Consider the following 12149-nt stretch of genomic DNA (forward strand, 5'->3'; position numbering starts at 1 on the left):
GAAATGTGGTTTTCAAATGTAAGATTGGTATCAAAGAGCACACCCAGGTTCCTAACTGAAGACTTGACAGTGCAGCCATCAAGTGTTAAACAATATTCTAGGTTATTTCACTTGGAGGTTTTTGGGCCAATAATTAGAATCTCTGTTTTTTCAGAATTAAGTAGTAGGATTTTTTTTAAATCAACTATGCATTCCATTATTTTTGTGTTTCATCAGGGGGCGAAGAAATATAGTGCTGAGTATCATCAGCGTAACAGTGAAAACTAACGCCATGCTTCCTAATGATATCTCCCAAGGGTAGCATGTATAGGGTGAAAAGCAACGGTCCTAGTACTGAGCCTTGCGGTACTCCATACTGAACTTGTGATTAGTGTGACATCTCTTCGTTTACTACTACAAACTGACAATGGTCAGATAAGTATGGTTTGAACCATGCCAATGCAATTCCACTAATGCCAACATAATTTTTGAGTCTATTCAAAAGATGTTGTGGTCGATAGTGTCACAAGCAACACTAAGATCCAGTAACACTAATAGAGAGATACAACCACGAGCGGATGATAAGAGGAAATCATGTGTAACTCTAATGAGAGCAGTCTCAGTACTATGGTACGGTCTAAATCCTGACTGGAAATGCTCACAGATACCATTTCTTTCCAAAATTAACATAGTTGTGAGGATACTTTTCTAATATTTTTGACAGAAAAGGTAGATTCGAGATTGGTCTCTTCATTACCATGTATACAGCAGTTTAAATCATATATTATTTTTCACTAATATTTTGTTTCCAACTGTATGTGTACTACTAGTTTAAATAATTGTTTTTTGTAGCCATATGTATACTAGTTTTAATAATCTTTTGTTCGTAAACATATGTTTGTATATGTATGTGTTGTTGTTCAACGATAATGGAGTTGCTCCTGAAATTGAACAAGAAACAAGGATATCAACAGCTTAACAGTTTAAGACATTAACATCCAGCAATTTGTAGTAAATCTTAGTTGGCAAGTTGATTGGTCTGTGGTTCGTGAACTCAACACTGATTCTCGGACACAGTCTTCTTGAGTATTAAATATATTATAGAATCGCTTTTGTGGAAATCTGCTCTGTAAGTTTCATGCATTTGAAAATTGGAGAAGAGAAACAAATCATCTGCTTTACTGTGTGTGTGTGGTGATTAATACTTCAATCACTTCTTTTTCTACTGGAATTAGAGCAGAAGTGTGCAAATGTGCGTGTGTAAGCATGTGGATGTGAATGAGTCAGTGGTGTTTTCTCCTCGCCTCTGTGTGAGGGTTGACTGCAATTCAAAGAGGAAAGATTGTAGTATTACGGCACCGTTACTTTGGCACAAGCCAGTGCGTGTGAAGCTATTTTAAGCCATGGTTTAGCCTGACTCACTCAAAATGACAGATTTTGTTTGAGAGAGAAAGAGCTTCTTCATTCCTAAATCTTTGATGTGTCAGAACTGACGGGATACACGCTGGAAATTCCTGCAGCTCAGAGCGTCCGGATTCATTTGCAGCTCTCACAACTTCCCGGAATCCGCTCTCATTTTTTCCCAAGGAGATTTGGTGTGTGTGAGAGTGTGTATATGTGTGTGTGTAGGCGTAGGTCGAAGGTTTCAGATCACGGGTCGTAGCTCTATTCTCTCTTAATTTCCAGATGAACATTCTTAGCTAATCCCAGTAGATCAAGAAAATCATCCCCCTCTCATTTTCCTCTCTCTGCTCAAACCCACACTGGACGACGTTCATGGAGTGTGTCATGCACTAAAAAATGTGTTTTATCATCGATGACAAAGTTGTTATTTGTCATATTGTATCTGAGTGGTACATTATTATGTTTTATTGACCTGTAAAGACACTTGTTGGGTTTTGTTTCAGTATGTGAGTCCAAATCACAGTTTATTGCACGGCATACAATTTTACATTTAAATATTTAGCAGACACTTTTATCCAGAGCACCTCAGAAATGAGAGTAATATAAGCAGAAGTGATCAATTCAAGGAGAAAACATTTATAAAGACAATATACAAGCACAAAAGGAGATTTTTGAACTTGTAAATGTTTCTAAAGACATTATGTAATAGTTATATGATTATTTAATAAAGTTGTTTTGCTTTGTTTGTGTTTTAGGACTACAAAACGCCAAAGCTTACCGTACACTGTTCGGACATCAAAGAGATTCGACGCTGTAATCGCCTAGAGATGCCAGACAACATGAACACATTTGTCTTAAAGGTGAATGAAGACACACACTGGTTCATGATCTCTTGACCAGGCCAATTAATTTGGATGGTATTCGGCCATTTTAAGATGATCTGCTTTGGCCTGATCTTCATAGTGCACATCCTATTTTCAAAATGGTTTTAGTGCAAGTTTTAGTAAATATTGCATGCAATAAAGGTTCATTTAAATGTATTCAATTTATATATAATTATAGAACTATATAATATATAAAGTGGGGTCCAAAGTTTTAACACCACATTGAAATTGGGAATTTTTGTTTTTCATTTGAACCTGGAAATCCACATGTTTATAGGACTTTCATGTTTTTAAAACACTATCTGAAACCTTATTAAAATGAATATAAAATATTTCAGATTGTGCACTATTTCTAGGTGACTAATCAAATGTAAGTAAATGAGTGTCATTGATCATGTGACTTTCTATACAGACGGTCAGATGCTCCTTTGAACAACTCAGATCAAGATCAGAACATGAGCATCATGTTTTACAATAAAAAAGGAGAGCAGTCTTCGATTTTTATCTTTTGCTTTTTGCTGAAGTCGTCATGATTAGTGGTCGACCAAAATGGGTTTTCCTTTGGTCTATGCTGATATCTAGAGAGCAAGGTCACTGACAGCCGATATAAAGCAGATGAGTAGTCGACGGCAGCGCTCTGTGGTGTGACATTAGCTATTATCTATCTAAAACCATTCAAACTATCTTTATAATTATTATGCATGCAGTTTTTATGGCCTCATATTACAGACCATATGGAATAGTAGTTGTTATATATTAAACTGGTGAAAAACAGGGTGAAAATTGTGTATATATTTATGTATTTATTTATGTGACTAGCTTGTTTTTAAATTACCATATATATATAATAAAAGTATGTGTGTATTTTTTATATTCTTATAATTTTATTGTAGCTAATGAGGCATTGTCGAAATGAAACAAATTAATTTTTAAAATTTTTCACTCACTAAAATATTGTAAAACAGTATTCATTAAGCTGTCTTGAAACTGACACAATTCAACAACGGTTCATCAACTGATGCTGACAATCACAAAATAATCAGCTATGTTCATTTCTATATCTTGTATTTTTTTGTGTTCTCTCCGTTCTCTCTGTTCTCTTTCTCTCTCTGCTCAGGTTACTGGTCATCCGGGTAGTTTTATATTTGAGGCCGATAATGAGCAGCAGGTGAGCTCTTGGACCACAGAGCTCAGAGAATGTATCACCAGCAGGTGAGAACGGCGCTTTCTGCATTTGAACTAAACTTACTTCTGAAGATTCCAGACATCTGCAAAAGTTCCTGACATTCCCCTACTGAGAAAACCCACTCACTTCCTCTTACACACACACACACACACACACACACACACTGGGTTTTTATTGTTTTATGGGGTCATTCCATAGACGTAATGATTTTTATACTATACAAACTGTATATTTTGGATATTGCCATCCATGTCAAAAACAAAATGTCCCCACAACGTAGGGTTTACTGAAACCACACACAAACAGGAACACAACAGCTCTATTTTAACAAGATTCAACTTAGTACTAAAAAAGTTCACAGAGTTTGGTTTCTCATGTATTTTAGTAGTTTTAAAAGTCTTAATTTAGATGTCAGTCTGTTTGTTTACTTGCAGACATGTCTGTACATACCATCTATGTGTTCCCCACATGCTATGTCTGTCATAAAAGGTGTGTTTGTGTGTGTGCACATGAATGTGTTTCATTTCCTTTTATTGGTGTGAGGGTACTGAGAACTCAAGCCTGTGTGAATATATCAATGTGAGTTTTAGGAAGAGAGAGAGAGTGAGGTCTTCCTGTTATTCTGATTACTAAGAATCTCAAGAACTCGACTCAGCACATCTCATGGCCTCCTTTCTCTCCATGCCCCCTTCTCTCTTTTTTTGTCTCGTTTTGTTTTTTTTATGTTTCTTTTTTTACCCGATTTTTTCGGTCCACCCTGTGTATATATGTTCGTCTTGACATAAAAGCATCAAATGCCGTTTTTGCTTCTCCAAGAATTACAAGCAACATTTCCTGACTTGAACCAAAAGCTTTTGTGCTGCTTTCTCCCGCAACTTCCCCAAACGCCCCTCCCTGAGTCTTGCTTCTGCTCTCTTCCTCTGTTCTTTCCTTCTTTTTGTCCCTGTAGGTTTTAAAGTGACGTCTGTTTTTCTGTCTAATTCTCGTCCTATAGCGTATACTCTCCTCACGACCCAGTTTCTCGCTGTATTCATTGCATTCATATTTGATTATTTTTTTTATTTATTTTCAATTAGTCACAAATTTCATGATAGATAGATAGATAGATTTCTCATGTGTAATATGTATAATATTCAGATGTGTAATATACACACACAGGGGTTGAACAATGAAACTGAAACACTGGCCAATATAGTGTTGGAGGTTTCACGCCTATATATGCGCGGCCTGGTGGCCAACCTTCACTGATTTTACATTCCCTCAGTAAGAGCAGAGTGTGAAGGTTGAATTAGCAGAGCAAGGCCACAGCTGTACATAAAAGTTTCAGTTTTTACAACATAATGGGAGACATATCAGATGAAACAAAATGGGCTCATCTGTGACCAGAACAGCAAGTCTTTGTGGTTTATCGAGATCTACAGTAATGTAATGTCGGACGAACCACATCCAACAGAAGTAACTGTCAACGCAAGAGGAAGCTGTCTGAAAGGGATGTACAGGTACTAACTTGGATTGTATCCAAAAAACATAAAACCACAGCTGCCCACCTCAATGCAGAGTTAAATGCGCATCTCGACTCTCCTGTTTCCACCAAAACTGTTCGTCAGGAGCTCCACGGAGTCAATATTCATGGTCGGGCTGCGATAGCCAAACCTTTGGTCACTCGTGCCAGTGCTAAACGTTTGTTTCATTGATGCCAACAGAGCAAATCTTGGGCTGTGGACAATGTAAAAAATGTATTGTTCTCTGATTTCGCACATCTGTGGGAGTTACGGTGTGGAGAAGCCCAAAAGAGGCTTAACACCCGGACTGTTGCTGCCCAGAGTGAAGCACGGCGGTGAATCAGTGATGGTTTGGGCTGCAATATCACTGCTAAGGACTACTGAATCATTCTGGAGGACCATGAGCACATAATGGTTTAAACATCGTACCCTGAAAGGGGTGCAGTGTTTCAGCATGATAATGCACCAATACATACAACAAGACTTGTGACAGAATGGTTTGATGAACATGGTTTTATGAACATCTCCAAGTTGAACATCTCCCATGGGCTGCACAGTCACCAGATCTACATATTTTTGAGTCACTTTGGGGTATTTTGGAGGAGCAAGTCAGAAAATGTTTTCTTCACCAGCATCACATGGTGACCTGACCACTGTTCTGGAAGAAGAATGGCTCAAAATCCCTCTGGCCTCAGTGAAGGTCTTTATCTCTCATTCCCAAGATGAGTTGGTGCTGTATTGGCTGCAAAAGGAGGCCCTACACCATACTAATAAATTATTGTGGTGTCAGTTTCGTTGTACAACCCCTGAATAATATAATATAATATAATATAATATCTCTGTTTTGGTTATTTGAAGAAATTTTTACACAAAATTGAATTAAAAATGCAAATAACTTTCTATTTTATTTAAGCACATTTAATATTTTATTAATTACAACAATTACATTTACTTAAATAGAAATAAAATAATGTATTTTAATAATTTTCTTTAAAATAAATGTCAGCTGGTTTGATATATAGCATTCACACATTTGTAAGTGTGACATAAGTGTCCACATACTTTTAGGGCCTAAAAAAAATAAAATTGTTTTGCTTTTTTAGTTATGAAACAATGCCAACATGCCTTAGCATATGTGATGTGTTGTTATTGACAGTGTGACATTCTGGGACCTCTTCATCATGCAATTTTATAGATGTTTATGAGAGTGTGTGTGTGATTCCAGGTCAGATAGTGGGGATGGAGAACCATTTCCTGTTAGTGACTCGCTAAATACAGCTCATAGAGGGAGCACAGAGCCCAGCGGCCAGGGTGAGTCACACACACAAACACATATACACTTTCTGTCTTCCTCTCATTTTTCTCTCCCTTTTATATCCACATTTATATTAATGCAAACAGCTTGAAAAAGCATTTGTTGTCAATTAAATCGAAACGGATCTTAATACCTGGGACCAAAACTCTCAATTTTGTAATTTAATGATGTCTTTATTTTTCATATGTTTTGGTTATACATTTGAAACAGTGTGACAGTTACATTCGCTGCATAGATTTCCACTGCAACATGTTTTTCATTCATTTTTACAAACTAACAGATGAGATGAAACTATTTTTCATGGTAATCAACCACTTGCTTTTGGTTGAAAATCAGATAAGAGTCATATTTAGATGTCTGTAAACACACTCTCATGTGTGCCTCCGCAGGCTCTCTGGGCTTTGGACTCACAGAGCACGCCTACAACAAAACGGATCACTTCCTGTCCTCTTACCCATGGTTCCATGGACCCATATCACGAGTGCGGGCTGCCTACCTTGTACAGCATGCTGGGGTCAGCGGTCATGGGAACTTCCTGGTGAGACAGAGCGAGACACGGAGAGGAGACTATGTCCTCACGTTTAACTACCAGGGCAGAGCAAAGGTAATGAACTCAACATCATCATTATCATGAATATTATTTTTATTAGGGATGTACAGTATATCAGTGACCAAATGGGTATTGCTCAATTTTTTAGAAATGTATTATTATTATTATATATATATTTAGGGGTTGTAATCGTAAGTGTTAAATTTTCCAAGGATCAGCATTCTCCCCTAAAAGTGATCGGGCAGACCAAACCGTAAGTCGTAGAGACTCGAAACTTTGAGGGCTGGTAAAACTCATACCGCCTACAACGTCACCAAGGCTCACCCCGATCGGCCTGACGGGGGCGCTACAGCGGTCAAAATTACGAAATGGCTCATAACTCCTGAACCGTTAGGCCCAGGCTCAAGTGTCTTATATCGTTGGAATCCTTGGCTCAAGGCGGATTTCTAGGATTCATTCGTCCCTCTTGGCGAAATTTTCGGGTATTTTTTTTTTTTTTTTAAAAACTACTTTTGCAAACTAGTCCTAGGTTTTTGACCCGATCGGAACCAAACCAAACCAGTGCAGAAATGTTCTCTGCAGTCTGAATATCAATAGTTATAGAAATTTTGGTTCACGGTTGCTAAGGGGCGCCAAAATGTACGATGTGGGCGGAGCCACTTCTACTAAAATGGCTATAACTCGAGAACGAAATGAGATATTTGCACCAAACTCGGTTTATGTGTGTATAGGCTCAATCTTTGGTCAAAATAAAAAATTGTGTCGATTGGACACTAGGTGGCGCTGTAACTTGAAAAAAACCATGAAAACAGCTGTAACTACGCAACCGTTAGTCCGATCGACTTGACATTTGGCATGCAGTGTCTTGGTCCAAGGGGGCATGAGGACATTGGCATATCTCAAAAAACATGTCCGCCATCGGCCAATGAATTTTGAGCACCTATTAGACAAGGTTAACAGAGGCCGACCAGAACGAAACTCGGTGGGCATGTTCGATTTATGGTCCTAGAGGTCTGTAAGAATTTTGAAAGAAATCGGCCACTAGTTGGCGCTAACAAGTTTTATGCCTCAGTAATCACTGGGTTTTTTACAGATTCACACAACATGCATATCATTTGATAGATCTCCTCATGCTGAACAACTTTGCCTCAAGAACAGATGCTGTCAATCAAATCGTTCATTAATTATTCACGAATAGCTGAAAACCTACTTTTGCGAACTAGTCCTAGGTTTTTCACCTGATCGGAACCAAACCAGTGCAGGACAATTCTCTGGACTCTCTAGATCAATAATTTTAAAAAAAAAAGTTGAACTTTACCCTTTGGGTCTCTATAACAGGGTCCTTTAGAAAATGGGCGTGGCTAAATATACCCAAAAGCCTATAAATCCTAAAAGAAAACTCAGAACTTAAGTGGAATTAAGGGAGCACATGCAGCAAAAAAGACTCTAAAGAAGCATGCCAACTTTTATGGAGATCGGACCATTGGTGGCGCTATAACTGTTAAAAAGCTGTATGTTTTTAATGGTTTTGGCTGAAAATATATATAACTCTGGGTGTGGTTGACTTATTTTCACAGGAGTTATGTCTTTAGACTCCTGAAACCTTGCCGAGTCCATCGATACCAGACTTGCCAGGTTTTGCCCTATGGTTTGTGCAACGTGATTTAGCGCTTAAAAAACTTTTGTAAATATCTTCGAAACCATTAGTCCGATCGAGACGAAACCACCGTAGTACACCTAAGTTGGTTTGCAAAATGTAAATGCCCAAATGTCAAAATTTTGATAGGAAGTGGCAAAAAAAATCCAATCAAAGTCTCTCATGGGTCATTTTTTATGCTCTCATATATGTAAGTGTCTATAACTTCTAAACGAAATTAGATATTTTCATCAAAATTAACACGCATATGTACGAACACTCTCTGAGGACACCCAAAAAAATTGGTGGAGAACGGGCAATAGATGGCACTCTAACTGTCAAAAAACCTTTAAAAAACATGTTTTCCCTTACTAAATTGCCTGTATTGGCTGTAAATGGTATTTCCATCTATGATCCAAGTGCTTACATGCTATAATAATATATAAATATAATACCTTTTTATGCATGTGCTTAAAGGCCTTAAAGTGCTTGAACCCCGATGATTGCTGCTCGCAGCTATAATATATTTTAGAATTTATTTTAAAGGCATCCTGTTTAGACTACTACTGGAAGAAAATTATATCAGGGCTTATTTTGTCCTATTCAGTCATTATAATGTTTTTTTGATGGTTTTAAAAGCATTAAAAAATTATTAATCTTTATTTTTTTTTATTTTTTTTTATTTTTACTGTACATTATACGGTTTTATTACAAAAACACATGCACACACACTCAAAAAAGCCAGAAAATGTTTATTTAATTTATTTTATAAAACTATCCCACAATGCAGTGCTCAACTTAATCTTCCATTATCTGTTTCATTATTATTAGACATTTGACACAAATTTTAAATAAAAATGCAAAATAACTTACTTTCTATTTAAGTGCATTTAATATTTTATTAATTAAAACAGTTATATTTGCTTAAATATAAATACATTGAAATAATGTATTTTAAAATAATTAAAATAACACATTTTATATTTTATCACTATTCACATCAATATTACTGTTGCTCATTTTTTTCTGTTTATGTCTGTATTTATATTGCATTTTCCACTGTTTTTCTTCCTTTGCAGCATTTGCGTCTATCTTTAACCGAATGGGGTCAGTGTCGTGTGCAGCACCTGCGTTTCCCATCAGTCATGGACATGCTGAGTCACTTCCGCAACTGTCCGATCCCGCTGGAATGCGGCGCCGCATGTGACGTTATGTTGGCCAGTTATGTGCGGGTAAACCCCACTCACACAGGTGAGACTAGAGAAATGTATACATATAAATATATATATCACAGCTTTTTACCCGGGGTTATGAATCCCTGCTCCTGAGTCTGAAAAGATGCAGTGTTAGAATGTTATGACTAGATGCTTAGCAACCGACAACCAGTCACGTGCCTCATATTCACGTGCTTTGGACCGTCACAGAAACACACAGAAACTGTTAAATGGCGACAGAAAACATGTCAATTGGCGTGAAGAAGAGGCCGCTTCATTCTTATCTTTATAGTCCGAAAAGTCCATTCAGTATAAACTTGGTAGTACAGTCTGCTAGGGGTGCAACGGATCGCAGTTGATCCATGATCCGTACGAACCAGGCCCCACGGTTCGGCACGCATGTGATTCACGCATGAGTAAAATTTTTATCATTTGCATGTTTTTTTTCTTGACAATTTACACATTCAAACGATTTTAAACCATTCAAGCGCAAGAAGTGGCAAAAGAGAATTGATACTGCATTAACAAAGTATGCCGCACAAGTCCTGAAAAGTGAAGCCAAAACGTTTCTATCGCCCCCAGGTGTCTGGTCCCAGTATAGATCATAAATCCCGCCCTCTCTATGTAATCTTATGGGACATGAGACAAACTAAACAATCAAATTATTAGGGCTGGGATAATACTGTTTGCATCATGATTCGTGGATCGTTTCTGATCTTTTCCAGATGCATCGCAAATCGATTCTGAGCTTAGTTTTTAACAGCAGATGGCGCTCTAAGCTATTTTTAACAGCATGCTCAAATGCTCATGGAGAAGAGCGCTTGTGCGTCTGGCTGAGTCTGAGAATAATGTAAACAGCCCACTGCAGACACCCTTGTAATTCGCTTCAACCTTTTTGAACTTTTTGAATGATTATTCTATAGAAGGTTCAAGTGGTGTGTGTAATGTTAAAATACCCGTCTCAGTAAGTATTCTCAGTAAACACAGTCAGTTATGTCTTAAGTGAACGTAAACAGTTTAGATGTGTATCATTATATTGAATCTGTTCATTCATTCTTAAAGTGACAGCAGCCTATAAAAATGTCATTAATGTTAATAAAACAACAAAACACATCTTGAACAAAGATTAATCTATTATGTAATCCATACAGTGAACACTATAGTGTTATTTTACATTTAATGATTACATTTCTGTACCTTAATACTACTGTTAGACCTTACTTTATTTGTAACTTTGTTGTATTGTATTTATCTATGCTTGTAATTTGTGTATAAGTTCTTATATTTTTACTGACTGTTCACTTGTGTTTAATATTGTTTAATTATTAAAAGCTAGATTTTTGCTGTGGTATCGAATTAATTAAAGTGTACTTAAAGTACAGGTTGCGCACTGTTCTCCTCCAATCAATGACACCGACGCCGCAAATATGCAAATAAGGACGTTAACCCAGGGTTTAGGAATGTAGTGAGAAATGTCAGTTTATGTGAATACCTAAGATTAATTGTTAACCCCGGGTAAATTGTGCATTGTGAAACATTAAGCAAGATAACGCAGGATTTTGTTTACCCAGGGTTCACAATGACCCTGGGTTAACTATCTCAAGTGTGAAAAGCCCTATTGTGATTTTGCTCCTCATATTTTTGTTCTGTTGGCTTAATGCAAGCAATATAACACATTTGGAGGGAAAAAGGCATCTTTTTGCACATACAATAAATTGTTGCTTGAGTCGCAACAGATGTTTTTTTAGACGACTTGATTTGAAACACTTCTAAGTCATTTTTACAGTTTGATGTAAACCATCTGATGTTGCAGATCGTAATAGTTATCGGCCAACTGGCAAGTAACCGTGTTTGATTTAGTCACCAAAGCCAATTTTTTCACACATTTGGTGCTTGGCAAGAATTAATGTTGGACTTTGTGTGTAAACCACATTAAATAGCATAATAAAAATGTATAAATAATCTTTGACTAGTTTATGTGATCATACACTGTTTAAGCAGTGCCAGTAACAAAGGCAATTTTATTGCACTGTTAAAATATAATATAGAATAGTATATAATAAAAATTTAATAAAATATTACATTGCAGTTATTGATCTGGAAATGTTCGGGCAGCTGAAAACATGCATACAATTTCTTTTTTGTCTCTGTTTGTCGCACACACACACACTCAGAGCTCAGCAGGAGCGTTTCCCTCTTGTGCTTTGTGGTTTAGATGGGTTTTAGTAGTTCTGAGAGACCTGACACAAGGAAACATGCACTCTCTCAAACACATAAACACATACGCATCCATACACTTTTATGCATATCATCACAACTACAGACTAACCTGCCATCAAGTATATGTTTCCTGCTTCCCCCCCCTTACAAGCTGTAATAATGTGGTCAAACACACACATATACACAAAGCCTAATACTGTGTTTTAACACACACATTTACTAACATGCTCTATTTTGTGCACCCACTTCTATACACTCA

The 12149-nt window shown here is 37.0% G+C and overlaps 1 protein-coding gene across 1 annotated transcript in view; it reads left to right on the forward strand.

The window, feature by feature from the left end:
* The window catches only part of sh2b3 (SH2B adaptor protein 3), a 50967-nt gene that overhangs the window by 32626 nt on the left and 6192 nt on the right, over positions 1 to 12149 (forward strand). The window contains exons 3-7 of the mRNA XM_051894839.1: positions 2139 to 2243; positions 3385 to 3479; positions 6181 to 6266; positions 6660 to 6874; positions 9536 to 9707. Coding sequence (XP_051750799.1) covers positions 2139 to 2243; positions 3385 to 3479; positions 6181 to 6266; positions 6660 to 6874; positions 9536 to 9707 — 673 coding nt within the window. The remainder of the gene's footprint in view (positions 1 to 2138; positions 2244 to 3384; positions 3480 to 6180; positions 6267 to 6659; positions 6875 to 9535; positions 9708 to 12149) is intronic.

The sequence above is a fragment of the Ctenopharyngodon idella genome, chromosome 5 (genome assembly GCF_019924925.1).
Source record: "Ctenopharyngodon idella isolate HZGC_01 chromosome 5, HZGC01, whole genome shotgun sequence".
Lineage (NCBI taxonomy): Eukaryota > Metazoa > Chordata > Actinopteri > Cypriniformes > Xenocyprididae > Ctenopharyngodon > Ctenopharyngodon idella.